Source organism: Tenrec ecaudatus, chromosome 12, assembly GCF_050624435.1.
Source record: "Tenrec ecaudatus isolate mTenEca1 chromosome 12, mTenEca1.hap1, whole genome shotgun sequence".
In the NCBI taxonomy this organism is placed as follows: domain Eukaryota; kingdom Metazoa; phylum Chordata; class Mammalia; order Afrosoricida; family Tenrecidae; genus Tenrec; species Tenrec ecaudatus.
Window position 1 is genome coordinate 4,009,874 of NC_134541.1, and position 23,602 is coordinate 4,033,475.

At 56.9% G+C, this 23,602-nt stretch overlaps 1 protein-coding gene across 4 annotated transcripts; it reads right to left on the reverse strand.

Annotated features, from left to right (window-relative positions):
• Positions 1 to 1,272: 1,272 nt before the first annotated feature.
• Positions 1,273 to 22,431, reverse strand: STX16 (syntaxin 16). 4 transcript variants are annotated; one of them, XM_075528378.1, is made up of 10 exons: positions 21,520 to 22,431; positions 18,977 to 18,979; positions 14,342 to 14,353; positions 8,076 to 8,183; positions 7,615 to 7,755; positions 6,932 to 7,097; positions 6,265 to 6,356; positions 5,771 to 5,914; positions 5,593 to 5,673; positions 1,273 to 3,822 (listed from the first exon to the last, which is right to left on the reverse strand). In XM_075528378.1, the coding sequence occupies exons 1-10, from the start codon at positions 21,649 to 21,651 to the stop codon at positions 3,718 to 3,720; spliced, it is 984 nt and encodes a 327-aa protein (XP_075384493.1). In that variant the 5' UTR covers positions 21,652 to 22,431; the 3' UTR covers positions 1,273 to 3,717. The 4 variants fall into 4 exon arrangements, with proteins under 4 accessions (XP_075384493.1, XP_075384491.1, XP_075384489.1 ...); XM_075528376.1 differs by lacking the exons at positions 14,342 to 14,353; positions 18,977 to 18,979 and having other exon boundaries at positions 21,571 to 22,429; XM_075528374.1 differs by lacking the exon at positions 21,520 to 22,431 and having other exon boundaries at positions 14,342 to 20,264.
• Between the last annotated feature and the right edge of the window lie 1,171 nt (positions 22,432 to 23,602).

Here is a 23,602-nt window from a genome sequence, read left to right on the forward strand (position 1 = left end):
TTAGGGCTCATCACAGATCCGGGGACACCATCCAGCTCTACAGTGAAGCCTGCACCTGCCCACTTACACCTGCGGACCAATGAGTCAGGCCCCCCAAGAGCCCTCCCTACACCCAACTCCAACTCCTCTGAAAATGTGTCCTGGTGAAAAAGAGAAAGAGGGCAGGCCGGGGGACACGCTCTAGCCGGGAGTCCTGCTGTTGGAACCGGGTTGCAAGCAGGTCTCACTAAACTTTGCCAGGGGCGGTGGGACCCACCTGCATGGGGTGCTAAGGGTATGGCTGCCACTTCCAGGCCCTCGAACAAGCAAGCAAGCCAAGGCCAGGGCTGGTGTCTAGTACTCCCTCCTTAATGTCCAGTCCAAGGGACGGTAAGCACACAGGGCTGGGCCGTCTTTGTTTTTAACAGAAATGTCTTCTCTTGAAGTTCAGGGCTCCCGGGGAAGGCCTTGTCTTTGTGTCCCCGGGTGATCTTCAGTGATGTGCCTTCTCTCCCCCCTTTTCCTTCCCTGCTAGCTCTCTTACACCTCCAAACTGCCTTCCCAGAGGGCAGGGTCTCCACACGCACAGGGCCTGGCACGTGCCCCTCCTGGAGGCTGCATTTCCATCCACGCCACACCCACAGTTCCAGGAGGGTCTCATCAGGACGGACGGAAGAGCAGCATGATTGTCGCTGCTCAGAATGTTCTGGAAGCCGCACCTCTGAAGAGTGGATCTGACCTGGAGGCAGAGCCAACGAGCAAGCTGGGGGATGGATGGTCCCGTCAGAGTAGGCGGCTTGGGGCCCAGGCCTGGAGCTGACCGCTCTGGGCGGCCCCTCGATGGCCAGGCTCCGGACGAGGAACAAGGCTGCCTGTGAGTCCATCATCTCGAGACTAAGGAACCCGGGGCTGGTGTTTAACTCAGAATCTGGGAGTACATGCCCCCCACCACAGGCCCATCAGGCCCGGAGGGCACACTCTGGGCTGGCTTGGCTCCTGGCCGAGGGAGAAGCTGACTGACTCTACTGGCTCCTGGGTAACGGGGCAACAAATGTTTGCCCGAAGCCTTCCCAGTGCGTCACCACCGACAATTCCCAGGGAACGTTCTGGATGCTCGTTTCTGGGCTGTCATCTGCCTCTTGGGCAGGGTCCTCTTCTTGTCTATAGACCAGCACGCTGATGGGTCCTTCGGAAAGGGACCACAGGGGAGATGGGGGGACTCTCAGACCCCAAACCCCACTGGCTCCTGGGAGCCCACCGCCGAAATCAACACCAGGATACCGAATGGTTCTTTAATCTCCATGATTACTTTATTGTACAAAAAGTTACCAATAACAGAAAATTAGTTTGTGTTTTTTTTTAAAGGACAGGAAAAAAAAGTCATTTTGGATAGAAGCACTTCACTAATTGCTTTATTTAAGCATACAAGGGACCAAGTCTTATCTGACCAATTAGGTTGGCAGGGTTTTATTACCTTAAAGAAGCCATTAGCTGGGGAAAAAGCCACTGAAAGCGGTGTCAAAACAAATAAACGATGCTCGCTCAATTAGCAGAGGCACAGCCCCCGCAGTGGGACCCCCCCACCCCCAGGACAGACAGTAGCTTTCAGTGCCTCTATGGAGGCTCGGCAGGCACGGGGGGGGGGGGCGGGGGGGCACACTGGTAAACACTCACATTTGCCCACTTTCCCTGGGGCGGCTGCTGGCCACGTGGCTCAGGCTGAGCCCCATCAGTGAGGGAAGGACCCGGAGGGGACTCGCACGTCTCCCAACCCCAACGTTGCTGACCGTCCCCGGGGAAGCACAGTCCTTGGAGGAGCCCAGCCATTGGGCGCCCAGAGGGGGGCCAGCCCCCGGGCAGGCCTGTCCACCACTGCACTGCCTCGGTCAGAGGGGGGACAGCACAAAGACCACTCCTAACTAGACCCAATTAGTTTACCCTGGACCCCGAAACCAGCCCCCACCACCCCACCCACAGCCGCAGCATGGAGAGCTTTTGGAGCAAGCCAGCATTGCCGTCATCGCCCACCCACCTCTGGGAGGCCTTGACCACCGAGCAAGACCTGGTGGCTAGAGGCCCCTTGAAGGTGCCTTTGAAGAAGGGCGGGAGCCCTGCTTCTGAAAATCTAGACCCCGAGACCCAACTCCCCAGGCCTCGTTCTTCAGAGACCACAGCGCTGTCCCCTCTGTCCACACGCGCGAGCACACTCGGGGCGAGAAGCAGGGGCAGGCGGTGTGCCCTGTTGGGGCCATCCTCCGAGCCAACTCGGGCGAGACGGTGTTGGGAACTGGTCCCAGTCCAGAAGACCACTCCTCAATTGAGGGAATGGGGCAAATGCCAGGCCACACCGCACAGACCACAAGAACCCTGTCATCTCCCTCAAGACCCAGACCCACACCCACGGCCCTCCCGTCGATTCTGACTCATGGCCACCCCAGGACAGCGGTGGCCAGCAGCATCCTTCCTTCTCCCACCAGGGACCAGGAGGGAGGGCCAGGGGTGCCACACCACCACGAAGACCAGCCAGAGCAGGGACAGCTTCCATGGCAACGCCACTGTGCACATCATTCCATGGCTCCAGGGGCTGACTGACCTTGGCTCCCAGGGGTGGGGGCTCCCAGGCGGGGCTCGCCCGGGCCCTGGGAAACGTGCCCGCTCTTGGGGCGGCACTGTGGTCGTGGCAGAGCCCATAAATCAAAGCCCTGGTGGAATATTTCACCGGGGGCGATGGAGTGATGTTTGGTTAATGATTTGAGATCCACTGATCCTAAATAGAGTGGCCCATTTGAAGTGGCCTCCGTGTAAATTCCCAGTTCATTAAGCACAGCCCAGGTTGGGCAGGCCATTATGCAGTTTCTGTTTAAGTAATGGGCCGAGTGAGGACCGCCTGGGGATGGCCACAGGACACGCTGGCCGCCAGGTCCAGGCACTCCCACGACCCCATCCTTTCGAGCGGCCCTCTCTTAACCCTGGGCTCACTCCCACCGCGGGCCGGCAGACCTGGGCGGTTTTCTGTGGCGGTCACTTCAGTTTACAGTAGGAAACGTGGTGCAGACAACGCCCCGTGCTCCCACCCCAAAACACCATGTGCACAATGATTTCAGACTTAGGAAGCTGCCTAACGGGCCGTCTAGACGTGCTAATTACCCTCAGTGCTGGTTTCTTATCTCCCACACTGTCACTCTGATCATTAGCAGTGAGAGAACAGCGGCTCGGGGCTGGGGACGGGCTATAAACTCCTGACGGGCTCCCCACTCTGTCATTCCCTGGGGAAAATACAGAGAGGGGACCAACAGGCACTTTTGCCCCTCCTCACACATTTTTGGTACCAAATTTCTAAAAACAAACAAACAAACACAAAAGCCCCCACCACACAGATGATTTAAACAAACACAGAGCAAAATCCCTCTTTCAACAGCGGTTCTTTCCTGCTGCTCTGCACGGCCGCATCTGCGTGCTCACACCTGACCCTTCACAGCTCCCGCTGGGCCTGGACACGTTCCACTCGCTCTTCCAGAAAACCTAACAGCAGACTGACAGCGAGCACTGGCCGCCGTCCACCACCTCTGTCCGGAGGCAGTCCGACCGGTTCCGTCTGGGCTTGGAGGGAGAAAGGCCAGTCAGCGCCGCACTCGCACGAGCCAGGACACTGGGCGGAACCGAGTGCAGGGCTCGGTCGGGCCGTGCCTCTGCCGGGGGCCGGCCATCCGCGTGCAGCGCCCGCAGGAAGCCCAGCACTTAGCGAGACTTCACGCTGACGAGGGTGACGACAAGGATGACGATGACGACCACTAATATCAAGATCACCAGCATCTTCCGGTTCTTCTTCTGGTACTGCTCCGCCTGCAGGGACGGAACACAACCGTCACACCTCCGCCAGGGTCACGTCAGACCCCGCATCCGGTCGGGGGCCGGCAGGCTCCTTCCTGGTGGGGTCCCCAGTGGAACTCCCAAGCAGCCGTCCAAGAGACGCTTACGGGCCTCTACTCACCTGGAACGAAGGGAAAGAGGGAAACCAGAGGCTCAGAGGAGGAGTCTCCAGGGCTAACTGCTTCTCCCCTGAGATCAGAGGAACTAGATGGTGCCTGGCGACCACCACCAACTGTCCACTCAGGGGCACAGGGAGGTGTCTGACAGGGTGGCAGAGAAATGCAGATCACCCCTCGGATGTCCAGACAGAAAAACAAAACAAAAACCGCTCACTGGACTGGTGAGAGCGGACACTGCTCTGCGACGCGTGTAAACCGCCCAGACGACCCCACGCTCCCTCCCATTGGGCTAGAAAGCAGACCAAATAGGGCTGCTGTTACCACAAGCACTGGCTCCTCTGGAGAAGTCACCCCATGAGACCGCGGGGTCCACACCGACACCAGAGTTTGGGGCAGGGAAACTAGGCACATGGGAGGGGACCGCTGAAGGGGCACGCTGGGAGCGTGGATGCACTCCAGTAAGCGGACAGTTTGTGCAGACGCTGCTGCCTGCCGGGAACAAGCGGGGGGCAGCCTCCTCTCGCTCGAGCCACAGCCATCTGGACACACACACACCTCCTTCACCAGGACACAAACCAGGGCCTCACTGGCTCAAGGGACCAGAGCTGGGCTGGAGCTCCCCAGAACCGGGGAAGGAGAACCTGTCCTGCAGAGCCCACCTGCCCTTGTCCCACCCAGACAGACAGGACGGACAGGCTGGGGCAGGCACGGGTTTTCCTAATCAGGAACCACAGCGACTGGGAGCCTGTGCTCCAGGGCCACCCCGGGGACTGACAAGCAGCACGGACCCGCCCTTCCTAGCACTCGCGTTCACAGACATCACCAGAGCCTGACTGGCACTTCACACGCTTCCAATGGACGTGACTTGCTGCCCGCTCGCCTCTCTGCTCCAGGCCGGCAAGGGGACCAGCATCCGGTGGGGATGCAGGGAGTTCTGTGACTGCAGCTGGCCCTGTTCCTGGTCAGGGTAGCCTGGGGTAGCGCGGCAGGTCCACCTCCTCATATGGAGGAGAGCACGCACGGCCATGTGCGTCTCCTGTAATTGATTACAGGCCCCCAGGTGCTTTCTGATGACTGTTTCAGATAAAACCAAATGTCATGGAGCAGGCCCCGTGCACAGCCAGCTTGTTCACGAGGTCTCAGACAGCCTGCTCCCCCTGTGCAGCGGGGCAGTGGCCAAAAAAGGGAAAAGCAGGTTTGATCTTGTCCAGGTGATTCCCCACCTGCATCAGGCGACCCACAGCCCGATGCACCTTCATGGGCGCGAGCTGGTGCCCCTGTGGGGGAGTGCCGAGAGGAACGGGGAGGGAGGGGCACCAGCTGTGTGGGTCCGCAGCAATAACCCTTGGGGGCAGAGGGACACCCCCTCATCGAACTGCTGCCCACTCACAGAGGCCCTCTACCTGGTCTCTGGGACCTGGTCAGTCTTCCTGGGGGCAGACAGCTCCTCTTTCTCCAGGGAGTGGCTGGTGGGCTGGAGCCACCAAGCTCGCAGTTAGGGTGCTAGGGTGGCTTTTGGACTTTCTGTTGTGAGGGTGCTCGGGCGACGGGAATGCTGAAGACTGCCCGGGGTGTGTGTGGTGGATGGGGGTGGGGGGAGCCTGGAACACCCGCCGACCATGACCTTGTGCAGCTGCTTCAGGCCGTCCTCCGTTTTGAACTGCGACTGTTCAACGTTGTAGTCGATTCTATCCAGGACGGTCCCCTGAGCAATCAACAAAAGGGACAGACAGACCGTCAACACGCAAGTCGAGGCCAGGAAAACGAGGGCTGCCAAGGGCAGGCGTCGGGCCGCTCCCCACCTGCTCCACGATCATGGCCCCCAGGTCCCGGAAGAGCTCGTTGAGGTCGGAGATGGACTGCACGATCTGGCGGATCTCGCGCTCCCGCTCCTCCACCAACAGCGTGTTCTGCTCCACCAGCACCAGCTGCTCGTCGGTGAAGCCCTGGGGCACAGGCAGGCCGGCTGCTTAGGAAGGCTGGGCAGGTAAAGCTTGGCGCTATTTCTGCGAGGCACCAGGCAAGCACACTCATCTCCCTTGACGGAAAGTTGCCCCACAGGCAGAAGAGGTGCATAGCCCTGGGAGGTGGGCTGGAGAGGGTCCCACCTCTGCGGCCAGCTAAACGACCAAGGGAGATACTGGGCTTCTCTGAGCTCTTCCCAAGGCAGGTGTGCTCTCTAGAAGGTTCTGGAAGGCCCCACCACCACTCTTCAGCCTGGGCCTCACACCGGGCCGGGACACTCTTCGGCAGACCAGTTACGGAGGGAAGGCTAGCGTGCAGCCCCTTCGCCTACCCGATCATACAGCGCAGTGTCATCCCCACTGTCCACGAGCGGCACGGATGTATGGAAGAAATGCTGGGAACTTTCCTCGCGGTGCTTCATGCCTGTCACACACAGGAGCACGTCACCCCACGTGCAACCACGGCCCCCAGCGCAAGGGCCAGGGCCAAACTCCAGCAGTCACAATGGTAGCAGGGTTCCTGTCAGCTTTGAAAGGCTCCCCCCCCACACCCCCATTAAGGGGTCTGGCAGGGTCCAGACCACAGACCAGCGTGCTGACCCATGGTCAGGCAGGGAGCCAGGGCCGACACACTGACTCCACACCTAAGGCTCCTTGGAATCTCTAAGGGGAAGCAGAAACATTTAATCCAACTACTGCTACAAAACACTGAAATAAAAAAAATCAATTATTTCTCTCTAGAAGTATCTAATATCAATTCCAAATGGCCCTAATCAAATTTCACAAGTAATAAAGTACAGATTGGAGCACGCTGCTTTGAGGAAGGGCACTGAGGGTGCTGGAGTGTGTGCGTGAGCACGGAGGGAGACCACCAGGTTGGAATGAGGGCGCAGCGGGCCGCTGTTTGGGGCTGTTGGGGGAAGGCTAGCCTGCGCTAGCTGGTGGCCCTGGGGTGTGGGAGGCGGCGTCCATGTGCCGCGCAGGCCGACAGGCACTCACGCTTGAGGTAGCCCGACTGCGCGTGCCGGAAGCTGGAGGACAGCTCCTGGAGCGCCTGCGCCAGAGCGGCCACCACGTTGCGGAGGAGCCGGGCTTCCTGCTCCGAGCAGGTCTGGCGCGCCCGGCCCGGCAGGGCCTGCACCGCGCGCTGGCACCTGTGGAAGAGCTGCGGGGAGAGGGCGGCTCACTGCCGGCCCAACGAGGGGCGAGGAGCCCGAGTTGTGCCCCCACCCGTCCTGGCAACTCTCCCTCAGTGCGCCCACCGCCCTGCGCCCGTGTCACAGATGCAGGCCTCCTGCCCTGGCCCCGCCAGCACTTGCATAAGCACTTCGGCACTGGCCACCCTTAAAGAGCTGGTCAACACGGACACTCCGTGAGAGATGTTTACACAGGGCATTGCGTTCCTCTAGGAGAGCTGGCAGTACAGTGCTTAAAAGCTCAGCTGATAAACGGAAGGCCAGTGGTTCGAATCCAGCAGCCGCCCCACGGGACTCTAAGGAGTGGCTCTACACACTCCTACCGGGTCCTCCCACTGGCATCGACTTGGCGTCAATGGTTGAAGTCAGTTTTTGAAGGATTTCATCCCTGCCTCGGGACACTGTGCTCTAGGAAGCTGCCCTCCCGACGGACGTGGCACGGTCACACTATGCCACGTGGCATCATGCGGTGTCCCCGGCCCTCACCTGCGTGACCTCCTGCGTGGTGATCTCAATGGCGTGCTCCTCCTCGCTGCTGTCGTCCAGGGTGGGTCTATTGAGGTGCTTGTCATGAAGACTGACTAACTCTCTCATCTTCTGCTTGATCCGGCCTACAGCGTACTGTATCTAGATACACGGGCGCGGCGGGCTCCACTGAGTCCCCGCAAGCAGTCCCACTCACAGGGGCAGCACCATTGTGGGGGCTCCATGTCCAGGCATCCCCGCGCCAGGGTCCCACTTCCTTCTGTCATTCATGCAGCCCCCCTGCTCACACCAGTCACCCCCACCCAACCTTCTCACGCGAGTTCAATGGGAGACCGATTTCTAGAGACAGGCACCGCAAGTGAGCAGATTACATCTATGTGGCAGATGGCCTACAGCGTCCAAGTGTCCCAGGGCATCAAGGAGGGAAGAGTAAGATAACGTGAAACGAACATTCAACTTACTTCGTCCACGCCATCCACCCACTTGGGGGTTAACCGTTTTGTCACACCAATGGCCGCTTCTGGGTCCAAGCTAAGGCCGGACACCAGTGCCATGCGGTCGTCAGCGAGCTACAGGGGAGAAGCGACAGGAGGCGGCATTACTGGGCGCCAGTCTGGAGACACTCCTCCTCCCGGGAGCACCAGCCCTGGCCCTGCTTCCCTATCTCTGCCTGCACCCGCGCTTCGCGTCCTTGGACACGGGCTGACCACGAGTCTGGCCGCAGATCTGGCTCTGGACATGGGATGGGAGCCAATGATGCGCTTCAAAGGAAAGAGCTGGCAGCGGGTGCAGCTTCCACGGGCCAGCACGAGGCCCCACTGCCCACCACCGTCAGGCCACAAAACTGCAGTGCCACCCCCGACATGGAGGCTTCCTGGGTCCACGTAGCCTGGCTCTCGGTGGCGCAAGAACAGGGCTGAGAAGTGCCCAACAGCCTACAACAGAGGGCAGAAGACCCACCGCTTGCTTACCAAGCCCTGTCCTTCAGCTCCCAGCACAATCTGACACTGTCGTTCCTTCTCACTCTTGAGGCGACACCAATAATTCTTACTTAACCGCATCACACATCACCTTAGAAAGCTTTTCCAGAAGGGGGTGGGGGCATCACCGGTCCAGCCTGGCAAAGTCCAGGGGCTGTGTACAGGCCAAGAGGGACAGAGGGACCAGAGGACCCTCCAGAGTAAGATCTGCATAGGCCATTTTCAAAGGGTCTGAGTGACAATTGGGCGGTAATGGACTGGACGTGACAGAGTGCTGGCCCCACACGCCCTGGGTGGGGAGCACACTGGTGCGTTCATCTAAATGGATTTTCTCATTCATGCAGTGGGGACTTGCTTGTTTTTAACGACGTCACAGAAGGAAACCATGACAGGGCAGTTCCTCAGCCCCCATGCCTAAGTCCTGATGTGGCAGCCACTGCACAGGTCCCAGAAGAAAGTTGGTTTCTTGCGTTGACCCCTCTGTATTCTTGAGACATTGCTCTGGAACTGCGCCCACACAGTAACCCACCGAGGGCCACAGCCCCTGGGGTGGCTCCACAGTGCTTGCCCACCAGTGGTGGCTTGGTCACCCTCGGGGCACTTCCCTACCCCACCACTGCCCCTCTGTGAATGTGTGCAAAGTTTGCCCACCCCGCCACTTTACAGATCAAAGGTGGCCAGGGGCCCGGAGGCCCCGTCCACCCCACTGGCTGCCAATCACACCGACAGGCCTGTGAAATGGAATTGCAATTTGCTAAGAAAACTCTGGAGGCCCAAAGGCCAGGTCAGAACAAGAGCAGAGCTCACTGCTCTGGGCCGCTCCCCAACAGGGGAGGAGGTTGGGCTTCTGGTGAGTGCTCCTTGTCCACACGCCTCTGGCCACAGATGAGCCCACCTCAGCGACTCCGTCTAGGCCAGCCAGCCCTGCACACACTGCCCAGGGGGCTGAGCCCACCTCAGCGACTCCATCTAGGCCAGCCAGCCCTGCACACACTGCCCAGGGGGCTGAGCCCACCTCAGCGACTCCGTCTAGGCCAGCCAGCCCTGCACACACTGCCCAGGGGGGCTGCAGAGGAGCACGTGGAGACCCAGAGCCCAGGGCTCTTACACACCCACCTTCCTTCCACCACCACACTTAACCGAGTCACCAGGGCCATTTGTTTGAAAGTTTGACCCTGTTGGTCTCTTCTGCTTAAACTCCCAAACTCCCCTAACAGTCCTGAGACCCAAGAAAATGAGACTCCACCCCGCAGAGACCCAGAGGTGGCCCAAAGAGCTGGACCCAACACTTCCTGTGTGAGAACCACAACAAAGGAGCCCCTCTGGGGACAGCACCTGCTCCTCCCTGCACTGTAGGGACAGCATGTCCCTCCCCACAGCAGGTCCTTCAGGTGCCCACTAAGAGCAAGCACATCCTTCCCTGTCCCACAGGGCCCTCTCAGATGGCACTGTGTGTGTGTGTGGGGGGGGGGGGGGTTGTGGGGAGAGAGGGAGAGAGAGAGAGTCAAGTCCATTTGGGAACGGGAACACCTCACTGAAGTTCAGTGTTTAAAATGTTTTTTAAAAAAAGCATAAAAACTGCATTTCAAGTGCAAACTAGTCACTTCTCAGCTCGGGACACACCCTACACAGTACTGCTGGGCCCAGGGCCCCCACGCCAACACTCGCTCAGCAGGTCCACACAGGACCCAGCAGACCTGCCTGTGGGGACCTCAGGTCCCTCCTCCCATGGAGCCCCTGCTCAGGTCCAGCCCCCACTCCACTTGGCTCCTGCCCAGCCCAAGCCCACGTGCTGCTGAGGCTACCTGGGCTGCGAGCAGCCCCCCCAGGGCAGGTGCAGCAGCTCCCTCAGATTCCCAAGGCTTTGCAGAACCAGACAACCGTTATCTGCGTTTCTGTCCCAGAGCAGTGGGTCCCACTGACCTTGCAGTTAGCCGCCCGTCACGGAACCCACTGGCCCCGACAGGACAGACAGAACTGCCGTGGGGGGTTTCCGGGACCGCACCTGCTTGCGGGAGTGGAGCAGCCTCTCTCCTGAGCAGCAGCTGGTGGTTTCCAACTGCTGGCTTTGTGGATCGCAGCCCAACGCCTAACCCCTGAGCCACCAGAGCTCCTTCGTCCCACGCAGACCTCCAGGGAGTGCCTGGTGCAGCCCTGCTGAGGCTCGGCTCTGCCCTTCACAGACAGGAGGTTGGTCAGAACTTTTGGTGAAAATACACTCAGCCAAACCCATTTCACATCAGGGCCAGGGGCATGGCTCACAGCGCGCCAGCGTCTGCTCCTTTCCCTGGTGGCGGCTCTGCCACCGACGGTCCCCGGGCGGGTGGGCACAGAGAATTGTTTGGGAGATGCGATACTCAAGGGTATTGCACACTCTTTACTCTCTGGGCAAAACTACTACCTAATGCCAAGGGGACACTGGGGGTCGCTTCGATTCACAATTAAAGGGGCTCTTGCAGGGCCCTACGCTGGGGGAGTCAGAAACCTCCCCAAAGCTTAAGAATACAGAGCACCCTCTCATAACAACTGCACTCACAAGCACCGGGCACATTCTTGTCGTTTGTACCGGTCCTTCAAGAACTACACCTACGCGGGCCCAGCTGCCACCTCACCTTCTTGGGGCTGGGGAGGCTGCCCTGCGTCCACTCAAGGCAGGAGCATTGAGGACAGTGCAGCGCTGTTCCTGACCTGTGCAAGACGTGTGCCCATGGACAGGCCCACACTCCTGAATCTGAGGCCCCTCCGTGACAAGCCCAGCCTCTGGCAGGAATGATCCAGTTCCCACCTCTCAAGCAAATGATCCAGTTCCCACTGCTGGCAAATCCACTCTGCCCGTGGCGACCCTAGAGGACGGAAGGGCCCCTGTGGGCTTCTGACACAGCGACTCTGCAGGAGCAGACCACTCCTATCTCCTCGACACGCTCCACAACGCAGCAAATGCAAGGCCCCAGCAGACTGGGCAAGGCCCCTCCACACAGAACGACGCCAGGCAGGGCAGCCCAGGATGGCCCGAGTGAGGCCCCAGCACAGGCCACTAGGCTGGGGGCCAGGACACGGAGGACTCGAGGATGAAGGGGTCAACTCTGAGTTTTGTTAGTTTCTAACCTGTTATCCTTCAAAAAGAAAAAAAAAAAAGTTCCTTTTTCCGGATGATGAAATTGATACTTGTTCCCAAGAGATGCCTTAACAAACATAGAGACTAACAAATTGGTGCCACATTGCGTTCACATAAATGTTACTAGTATCTCCATTTCCCCTCTCAGTGACTATTGGGGGGCAGTCACTCCTGTCTCCCTGGGGCTGACTCGCCCCCATGGTCCTGCTCCCCTCGGCAGCAGGCCACAGCGGTTCCCCACCTGTGGGTGGCGACCCCTTTGGGGGTCAAACAACCCTTTCACAGGGGTCACCTGATCATAAGAGCAGCAAAATTAGTTATGAAGTAGCAACAAAAAGGATGTTATGGTTGGGGTCACCGCGAAGTGAGGAGCTGTGCTACAGGGTGGAGAAGGGGCAGGGGCTCGGAGCCGCCCTGTTGGGTTTCCCATTCCGTGAACCTTTACAGGAGCCTCCCCTCCTCCTCCTAGAGGGGGGCTGGTGAGTTCGAACTCCTGACCCTCCGGTTCACACACCTCCCAATGCTAGCTGAGCACCTGCTGAAGCCTTTCTGGGGAGCATGATAGGAGACTTGCACTTGAGGGCAGCATGGCACCCAAGGGTCACGGAACACAAGGCTCATTAGCTGAGTGCCAGCACCCACCCGATGACGATCAGACACACGAAGTGGACAGAACGCACGCTGTGATCACTCTGGGCAGCCCTGCTTGCTGACCAATAATCGAGCACAGGAGAGGCCCGCAGGTGGGCAGAGGCCCGAGGACCCAGCATGGACACACTGGGCCTCTGAGTGAGTGCTACTTCCCCTGCGTGAGGGCGGGCTGTGAGCAGAGGTACGCACGTTGGGTGGGCAGCTTGGGAGCTGCTGCCCGGGTAGGGGAGGCTGGATGGTGCTTTGGGAGGCCGACCCATGCAGGTGTCCTCCACCCTAAAAAGACCCAGATTCTGCTGCTGAGCAAGCGGGGCTGACACTTGCGGTCGCCCATCAGACTCTTCCTTCTGGGGGGGGGGCTCCCCAAAGGCCACATCTATTCTAGAGGTACCTGCCCTAAACCTCTGCTCACCCTAAACTGGGTGCCCACTGCACCCCACAGATATACAACTTGGCTGTGTGGGCATAGGGCTGGCTCCCTGGCCCCTGCCCCTCCAGGGTCCCGGGGTGCCTGGCGGAGGCGGTCTGGCTCAAGTATCCCCAGGTCAGGGCTCACTGAGCCACCAGCCTGATGCTAAAGGCCCCTCTGAGACCCAATGGCCGTAGCAGGGACAGGTGGTTCAAGTGCACAGCAGTCCTGTCTTGTAGTTCAGTTCTTCCTGAAGAACCACAGCGGAACAGGCAGCACTCTCACAAACCTCTGAGTCGGCAAAGCGAGACAAGCCACAAAAGACCGGGCGGTCGTCAAGGCGGCAGTCCTCATTCGTGCACAAGGGACGTGCCTCGCTTCCCTGCAAGCTTACATTTGCTGTGGGTCTTTCCAGCAGCAGCAGGGGTGCATCCCCCCGGGAGCACCATTGGGCTGGGGACCCAAACCTTCACAGCCTTTGCAGCCTGCCCTCCCGCTCCACCCTCGCCCTCCGGCTGGTGCCAACTGTGCTAGCTAGCTGACTGCCCACAGCCCGCTGCCCTCATTGACCCAGGTGCAACTTTTGAGAACTCACTGACTGACCTTCATCCACCAATTAGGGCACCCCATCTGCTATTGAAGGGACGGACCTACCCCAATGGGCCGTGGGGGCACAGTGCTTCAGCGCTTGGCTGCTAAACTGAGAGGCTGGCAGTTCACACCTACCCTCTGCCCCTCTGGAGAAAGACAGATGGGGCTGTCTGCTTCCACCAGGAGGGGGGCCAGGTCTAGGGGACAGCCTTGGACATGAGGGCCCTTCCACTCCAAGACTTTACATCACACTGGACTAGATGACAACTGCTTGAGCCTAACTTCACCTCACCACTCTTCTGCTGGTTTCAAACAAACAACCCCCACCCCATCCCGCTTCTATCACTCTGTTTGAAAAGCTTCCCTCCCAGGAAATGTATTCAGCCCCCCCCCCCCAGCCCCCATCAAGGAAACAGACGCTCAAATCCAGGTAATGTATTCACAACCCTGGTCAAGAAAACAGATGCTAAACACACACAAACAGTGGCAGCCTCATTGAATGCGCCTTTACCCCCAACCCTTTCATCCGTGCTACTGAAATGACGTGCAGTGACGAGCTCCCCTCCCACCTTCTGGGGGAGACCAATGAGAGAGGACAAGGCCAAAGAGCTCTGTGAGGAAGGGGCAGGGCTCCAGCTAATGACCAGCTCGGCAAATCAGCCTTGAGGTCCCCCACCTGTCCCAGGAGCTCCGCCTCCCTCCATCATCCCCAAGCACTCCTTGGGAGCCACGGGCAGAACCGGGCCTGGGGTATATGTGGGTCAAGAACATCTTCCAAGTGGGGGCACTGTCCCAGGAGTCCACCTGGGCTGGGCAGTACATGGCTAAACAGGATTATCGTTGACAGTCAGTAGGGGCAAACACTAGAACTCATCTGGGCTCGGTTCGAATTTTACAGAGGAGCAAAGACTTCAGAGCAGCAGATTCCGGCTTAGCAATTAAACTGACGGGGCGCACAGAATGTTTATCAGGACACAGTACCTCATCCAGCTCCTGGAGACAGACGCGGGGCGGTCCGGCGGTCCCAGCCAGCAGGGACGGCAGAGGAGGAGGGGGACAGACAGACAGATAAGGCATCATCAGTTTGCGCAACACTGAGACGTTAAGCAATTCTAAAGTGACCATAAAATAAAACATCCACAAACTGAGGCATTAAAAAAGATTTTTCTTTTCAAATCCCCCACTCACCTTGGTTCTTTTGTTAACACACAACAAAACAGCTGCAAGTTCTCATTATTTACTGTGGGATGGTTTTGGTAAAGGAAAATAAGAGACACCCAATACAGGTGTCAACAGGAAAACACAAGAGGGGAAAAGGAAGACAGACAGACAGCCCCACTGCTTTATTCCCACTCCCCACTTCGATAATGAATATCACAGAGCCCCAGAGCCCATCCAGCAGGCACTCTCCATTTCCTGGAGGGAGAGACAGGAGCGTGCACAGCAAAAAGGTGATTCCACCGTGCCAGAAAAATGTCTAGCTTAACGTGTAAATCAGCCCTGTAAATGCAACACAATTAAAAGCTGAACCCGCCAAAAATAAATAAAAGGTCTCCCGCCGCCTTCAGATAATACAGCGGGGGCCGAATATGTAAGTAAGGCCACTAGAGACTCACTCCTCCGGCCAGGCTTTATCCACACACACGGGAGACACACAGGTGGGAAAATAAAAGAGAAACCCTTACCATTTGTTATTATTATTAGTCTAGAAAGCACCCAGTTATTCACAGAGCCATTATAAATGTAAACAAAACAAGACAAAACAAGAAACAAAAGAGGTGTGTGTGTGTGTGTGTGTGTGTGTGTGTGTGTGTGTGTATAAAAAGCGGACCTGCCAGACGGGTGGGGGTGGGGAAACCTGAGGGTCCAGTTTCAATCGCAAACTCACGATTCATTTTTAGATCAACATGGGACCCTGTTAAGAGTGGACATTTATTAATGATAGATCACCGTGCCCACCTGGTATTTTATCTGTACTGTATTGATCACTGAAATAATTAGTGGCGAGTTTCAATCATCTCCTCCTTCCCCTTGCTCGCTTTTACACTTCGCAGTAAATTCAGAACACAAAAACCATAGCTTCCCTATTTAAAAATGAATGATGCAGATGAAACTAGTCTATCAGCGCCAAACTATCATTAAACAATGACAGCAATAAAAATGTGATCCAACACCAATTCCTCCACAGGCAAGGCGGCTGCAAAGCGGGTCCACCGTGCCCACAGTTTGCCGGCGCGAATGCGATGCCTCACACGCACGCCCCGCCAGCGCTGGAGTTCCAGGAGATATTAATGGTAAAGACGGTGGCGAGTGGAAATCTGATCTAATCGCCTTTTACATTTACCCCAAGGCCAAGAAGGGAAATGGTGCTCGCTCCAAAAAGCCTGCTGCTTCCAACTCGAGGGCACAGGCGGCTCTTGCCAGCAGACCTGGCCGGGCCAGCCCCATAACTCCCAGATTCCCATCTGCCCTCTGCTTCTCTGGCTGCTGGAGTCCCTGGGCATGTGATTTCTGCAGAGTCGCCCTTGGGGCCACGTGAAAGTCCCACCGCCCGCAGCAAGCCCGTCTGCCTGGGCTGCTGGCAGAGCACGCTTCCCGACCTTTCAGTGTCTTCAAGTTTCAGCCGCTAAGAGGTGAGCACAGAGCGTGGGGTTCTGGGGCTGAGGACTCTCATAAAATACACACAAATAAGAAAACTACGCTTCAGAAGGCACAGCTGTGTGGCCCGAAGTCACCAAGGCTGGCTGGGGACAGACCCAGGTGCTGGGCCCACCAACACGATGATTAACAATCCCGGGCAGAAGTCCTCATGGACAGCCGCTGCCACGCCACATCAGAAAGTAAATGTCGAAGGCCATCTTGTCAAAGCATCCCTGTTTTACTACTTAAAAAATGGCCGGCTTCATAACAACGCTGACCTCCACCCCCACCCCCACCGCCATGAAGGCAGCAGAGAGTTTACCCTGGCCCTGAATTCCTGCTTAGGGCTGCCATCACCGAAGACCAGCCTGCAGCCCAGAGCCAACATGCCGCGCCCACCTGCACCTTCGCCATCTCTCTCATGTCTACATCTAGGTCCCTGCCCTGCCCGTGGCATGCCATCAAGCAAATATGGAAACTCCAAGCAGCACGCGGGATTTATGGCCCCGGGAACGCTGGGCGAGCACACAGGGAGAGCAAGCGGAACCCGTCTGTGTTTGCTCAGGGGGTCTGGAAAAGTTGAGCGAGAGGGTTGGAAACACAGGTCTTATGGTATAGAGCTGCTTCCTCTCTCCCCGGCACTGCCAGCACACAAGCTCACTTCACTTTCATCCAAGAGAGCACCCGTCTTCTCTGCAAAGCCTCCCGTTCTAACGGGGTCTCGGGATGCAGAGAAGCAAACCCATCGACAGGGAAATACACATGATTTCATCCTTGGACCCTGAAGCCAGCACCGAGTTTCCCAAAGACTAAGCCTGGGCTCGAACCACAGCCCCTTGCACGCACGTTTGAGGGAAGAGAGATGCTGGTGGGTCTCACGTGGGGAGGGGGACTGTTTTCAACAACAGGTCCTGGTCACCCCCCCCCATCCACCCCCATCTCCTAACTCCAGGACCCCAGGTCCTTATCTGCATCATGAGAACAGCTCCCCGGCAGGGCTCGATCTCCTGCCAGGTACAGAGGAGCCAGCCCTCCAGGAGTGCCGGACAGTGGCCAGGCCACGGCCAGGCTCAAGCAGACCCTTGGGTTTCAGAGCACCACCGCCGAGGCGCATCCCTCATTTCCTTCTCGTGGTTTGTTTTCTTCCCGCAAGCATACTGCGCTTTATTGAAAATAATGTGCTGGTCTCAAACTCATCTAAGACCAATTAACTCACGCTTCCACTTATAGATTCTGCATTATTTTGAATGCCGAGTATAGATTAGGCAGGAAACGCCCCCCGGAGACCCACTCCGGGGGACCCAACAGCAGCCAGCCACACAGCAGCTGGGAAGGTCAGAACCACAAACCAACACTGTCTGCCTCCCACTCAGGCCAGACCTTCCCGGGACCCCAGAGTGACTGCTTAACTTTGTCCCTAAAGGCAGGCTGCCCGCGCACGGCCGCTTCGGCGGAGATGGCAGAAGAGCCGCTTCTGCACAGGAGTGTGACTGGGCTGACAAGCACTGAGCTCTCCGCGGTGGGCTTCTCTCTCCCCCCGCGGGAGCCGGGGGTCTGGGTGGGTGCAGGAAGCAGTGCACTGCCCCAGGGCCCTGCTAGGCAGGAGCTCATTCAAACTGCCAGACCATCCAAGGAGGGATTAAAAGCTTGCCTAAGGAGGGCTACACTCAGGAGCAGCAGGTGGCCTGGGGACCAATACCTGCATTTCCCCCAAGTGTAACTGACCAGGTGGGCTCACAAGTGGAGGGGAAACCAAAAGAACCTAATTGCGCCTGAGTCCACCAGCCCGCGGCACCCACATCGCACACGCCACCACCACCCCAGCACACGTGCTGGGCTGCAGAGGCCTCTGGCCCAGCCGCTGACCTTTAGCCAGGCTCTCAGTCTTGGGGAAGGGGAGGGGGCGGCGGGCCCAGGAGAGCCTGAGGATTACAGTGCAGGGAAGGACGGGCAGCCAGGGGTGCCTAGGGGTGAAAAAACGGGCCGATTCGGGGTTCTGAGGCTTGGGGAGGTGGGAGGTAGAGGGACGGCACCAGGTGCTCGGATTGCCCATGCAGATCGGGGCTCAGCAGGCAGGGGAAGACGACGGAGTGGGGGGGGGGGGCTGGTCACAAAATGGGGATGGTGGACACGGAGACCATGTGGTCCTTTCTGCCTGTCTCAGCGAGTGTGGGTCTGCACACACTTCCCAACCCACCCAAGCCGCCCGCGGCCAGCTTTTCCCTCAAACAAGGACGCTGCAAGAAGCAGGTTTTTCCAATTACTTGGATGACGTCGCTGAGGTGTGCTTTTTTGGGTGGCGTGTGACACTCTCAGAGACCACTCTGCCATCAATTTCCACAGCTTTCCCTTCAAATAAGGATGTGAAAATTTAGCTTTCAGCTCATTTAAAAACCTATTCATTTAAGGTGTGACTTGTTGCTGTGTGAGAGAATACACCTCACAGAAAAATCAACTTGTACAGTTTTTTCTGCTAACTAGGAACTTAAAATAAAAAAGCCGACAAACTCAAGCTGTGTTTTATTTGGTTACACTCTCTGGTGAAGTTGGAGAAGTGTACTAATAATTACCCCTCTTTCACGATTTTACTCATGTTTGTCAGATACAGGCTATATTTCTTTTGCATTTCTTTACAATCTCTCAGACCAACAACTAAGTTCGCAAATGGCAGGCTGTTTTCACCTATTCATGACTGGACTGAACACCACTAGTACTCTGACTGGGGGAGAGGGTGGCTTAAATTATTTAAAGTAATTACAGACACCTGACACATTCCACCGCTAAACATGTTGGCAGGTCTCCTTCACAATATTATGAAATTTCATTAACTTACAATTAATGCAACGAACAATTTTTAATTACCAGGCCATATTCAAATTTGGCAGATAAGAGTTTTGTTGGATTTGATGTTAGCTTTCTGAAATTCACGAGTTGGAAATATGGCTTTCACAATTTTTCCTCATGCAGTAAAAAGACTGCCTCGGTCAATTCAATGAAGCGTTCCGAAACCGACTCACAGACACGGCTTTTTCCGCCCTAAATGCTCATCGTAGAACTTTTCCATTTTCCGAAAAGTTGAAGCGAAATTCCATACCCTTCTAACCCCCCCTTAACACCTAGCCATAATGGAGTGTGTCTGCTTGTGGAAAGGGCAGGTGCCGGGCACGTGCACACTTGCAGACACACAGTTTCTGCAGAACCACTTGTAAGCAAACAGATGTAATTACACTGAAGCACACTGGCAGATAAGGTTTTCATGCCATGCGTTTGATGTACACAATTAAGCACGATAAATGTGTGTTTTTAAATTTTAACCTAGGCAAACTCTTTTTGTTTGATGGCAAAATCTAATTTCTAGCCGATCCTAATTGACTACAGGGTTATCTTAAATGATCTGATTGCTTCTAATGACCTGAGAAAGATTTAAAGTAGTCAGACTAATATAACTATATGTTATTTAAATGGTGTGACTTCTGAGGGAGGTGGGAATCTAATGCTCTGATTTAAACCTGTGTTTTTAAAAAATGACTCGATTCAGAAATCTGTTCTCAAGGAAACGGCATGAATTAGCTTAATGTATTTGTACATCTCCCCAACACATCTATTTTTCCAGTCTGTGCAATTTATCTTTCCATTTTTAATGACTGGACTTGGGGCATAGAAGTCGCCTAAGTTAGAAAACATTTGCAAAGGCAATTTAATTAGAGGAGCGCTCTGCAGAAGCTGTCCGGCTCGGGCACCGGCTTTCATACGCCTTCACGGATCCACAAAACATCCACAGCCAGCACACCAGTCTCATGTCACCCAGCGAGTTGTTTATATGATTAGAAATTTAAAAGCAAACAAAATATTTTCCATCAGCCCAAATAGAAACCCAATGCAAGTTTAATTCCGTTTTTCCCCCCGTGAGGTACCCTAAGATCACGCCGTTTAAGGAACTATCGGCTCTTGCTCATTTGACAAAACTAAAGTGTGCCGGTGAGGGGCTGTATTCACTTAATTTCTACGCTTTCTCTTAAAATTTTCTTCTCAAAACTCTGGCTGGAAGCGGGCGCATTTGGGCCCCCATAAATAGCTCTCCCCGATTTCAGCAACACACCGTTTTACAAATGTGCGGGGCCTTTGAAACCTGAAGTCGTTGAAAACCTAAACACACGCTTGTCCCTATTTCCTCTGCTTTTTTAAGCCGAGCTTCCGAGATTTTTATCCCTAAAATTGGTCACACGGCTTAAATCTATCTTTTCCTAAACCGGTATTATAGCCAAAGACACTCTCCCCCACTCCCCCAAACCCACCCCTACTTATCACTTAGAAAACGGCTGTTTCTGCAACCTCACTGTGAATGATCGGAGACACACAACATAATTTTTCTGAAGCAGTTAGATAAAATCATAACGAGAAAAGAATTAAGGTAATGCAGTCTCAGTCGGGCGGAATAAGTACGAGGCTCAAAGCTATGTATTTCAAAGTATAGTTTCCAAGGGTCTGATTTGGGGCGAGTTTCCTCCCAAGCTTCTGGTCAAACCTGTCTCCACCCCCTCAACTAGCACAACTTCACTTTCCAAAGTCCCATATTAAGGGGCTAAAGTTCATGGAGCTTTATGGTTTACCCAAACCTTTCCTCTGACTTAACAGAGAAAACCGAAGCTAAAAAAAGGGTTAAGTAGCCCCCTTCACATCCAAAAGAAAAAAGATTTCCCCCAACTCCCCAGCAGCTCCTCAAAGAGAAACCTGCTGGACTAATGGCTCGGGTTAAATAAAAAAATAAACAAAACACCATGCTATTTTGGGGGATTAATTTTCACATACACCACCGTGTTTTTTAAAGCCCGAATGGATGGAAAAGCTTAATTTCCTGTCTGGGTTATAAAAGACCTGGGGGCCTAGCACCTCACCGTTTCACACACTTGAGCCCCCAGGAAAAAAACAGGGACGCAATTATTCATGAGGAGCGAAGCCCTGGGCTGCAAGGCCATTAAATGAAAACGGTTGGAGAGGTTTTAAAAAAAAAGGAAAAAAGCAAAGGAAAAAAACACCGCCAACTCCTTCCTGAAGTAGGGAGTTTGCTGCTCCTTGGCAAAGATTCGGGTGGCGACCCTACAACCCAGCCCTAGTGGGGCTCAGTGGGGGTGGGATGCGGGGGCGCTTAACACAGAGACACACACACACAAAAAAAACCAACACCCGGGCCTCAGCAAAGCCCGGGCTCCCAAATCTTGGGACCAAAACATATGTAAATTGGACGCTGGAGGAGCGGTGACGACGCGGGCGGGGGCGGGCAGCGGAAGTGAGGAGCTAAGGCTAAGGCCAAGCCCGAGATGGTGGAGCAGGGCCTAGTCTGGTTTGTCCCCCACCCCCACCCCGCATCCAGGGTTATAGGCGCCCCCAGACTCCAGCCAAGAGGCCTGCATTTCCTTATGATTCTTATCTTCTTGTTTTAAACAGAGAGACAGACAGAGACAGACAGACAGACAGCCGCAGTGCACACGGCCGTGTGTAGGGGACGCCGGAAGACTCACCGCAGCAATGCTACGTGAATGCAGAGGACTGGAGGTGGTGTGACTACTCACTTGCTCGGCTAACAGCTGCCGGTTTTGGATGGAATTATTCCGCAACAACAAGAAAGCGTCGGTTAAACGCCTGGTGGCCATGTCTCCCCCTTTGTGACCCCCCTGGCAGGGGCCCCCCCACCACTGAGAAGCCTGATTGAGTCACTGTCTTTGTCGTGACTTGGCCTGGACGGCCCGACCTGTACAGGAGCCTCTCTTGACAAGGCCTCAGGCCTGCAGCACAGCCAGCGCGCGCTTCTCCGAGGCGCGAAGACCCCTCCCCAAATAACCTCCTAGGCTTTCCAATTGTCTGACTCCCCCTACTCAAGCCTTGACTTCGATCTCCAAGCACTTAAATCCCCCCAATCCTTGCGTGGCGAGCTAAAGTCCCAGAGACCCCCACCCCAATCCAACCTTGGATCTACAAGCGTCTAACTCGCCAATCCGGCTCTGAACGGGGAGGCCCTGAAGCCCCCTACCCTCCTTAGTCCCCGAGACCCCCGAGGGTCTTTGCTCCCTATCCCTAACTTGGCTCTGAAGCGTCTAGGCGGGGCTCTAGGAAGTGGCCCTGACTCAGTTTCTCCACCAGAGGCCTGGCCCGGGCCCCCTGGGGCACCACTCGCCAAGTTTGGACTTGCTCTGCAAGTGCCTGCGGTGCCCTTTGGGAGGCCTCGCCTGGGCTGGCCAAGGGACGACCTCCTGACCCCTGCCTCTGCCTGGGTGGCCTAGCCTCTACTGCCAGCAGGCCACGGCCTCCAGGGGGGCAGCGGGGCCGGCCTCGCGGCCTCCTCACGCCTTTTGTCCGGCTCCCTCCATCCCCGGATACGCCTGCTGCCCAGCCCCGGGCCGTTTCCGTGCTGCGGTCCCGGGTTCTGGCGTCCCCCCGGCCCTCTTCCTGTCCGTCTCTCGCGAGTGCCCCCCTGCGACGCTCACGAGCCCTGCTCGTAACGTTCCGGGTGCGGGAGCTCCCTTCCCGCCCTGTCCCGTGGCGCGGGAGCGCTCCTCCCTTTCCCGGGGTGCTCCCGGGGCGCCCCCGTTTCCCTTTCCACCACTGGGCCCAGCTCTTAGAGTGGTTGGACGGGCAGGCCCGAGCCTCGGGGGCGTGGGCCACGCGCTTCCCGCGCTTCCCGAGGCTTCGGCGCCTCCAGTTAGAGTGGAAGTTGTGCGGCGGGCAAATTGGGGCGCCGGCAGGGCGGGCGCGGGCAGCGCACGCGGGAGGGAGAAAGTTGGAGGCGATCGCCTCTGGAGGCCGAGCACGCGCCACTGCAGCTCGCTGGCGTGTCTTCGCCTCTGCAAAAAAAAAAAAAAAAAAAAGACTTTCTCGGAAAAACATCGGAAATAAATAAATAAATGGAAAAGGGGGGAAAAACGATCAGCTCGAGGCCCGCGCAGGCCGGAGCCTCGGCGCGCGGCCCCCGCCGGGGGTCTCGGGCGCCCCCGCCGCCGCTTTCTATAGGGGGCACTGCAGGGTCGTGAAATCTCAAGTGGGAAAGTTCCCCGAAAACTTTGACACCCACCCCCCCAAAAATGAACTTTCTCCCGAGCGGGCACGCCGGAGTCCGGGCTGGGACCCCCGCGCTGCTTTGCCGCCCACCCTCGGGGCTCCCCGGTTCTGGTTCAGGGAGATCGGCCGGGCGCTCCCCGATACCCCGCGGGGCCACGCTGGGAACCCGCCGCGCGGCGTCCGCTGTGGCCGAGCCGAGCCGGAGCCCGAGGCCGAGCTGGTGCGGCCGCGCCTCCCGCGCTCCGGGCTGGGGCAGAGGCAGCAGCCTTCGCCGAGAGCCGGTGCCACGGCGGGGCCGGAGCGAGGGTCCCCAGGGGGGCATCGCCCCGAAATGTGGGAGCGGGGCTCACTCCCGCCGGGTTCCGTATAATAAACTTTACGCACAAGCTATTTTCCCGGGTGCTGAGCACCGACAAGTACTGGAAAACGAAACCCTTCGCCGGCGCCGCCGCTCACAAAGGGCTCGCGGCGGGCGCGCCGCAGCTCCGCGCCGGGAGAGCGCCCGAGCCCGGGCGCCGGGGGTCCCCCGGGGGGCGAGCGAAATCGCCG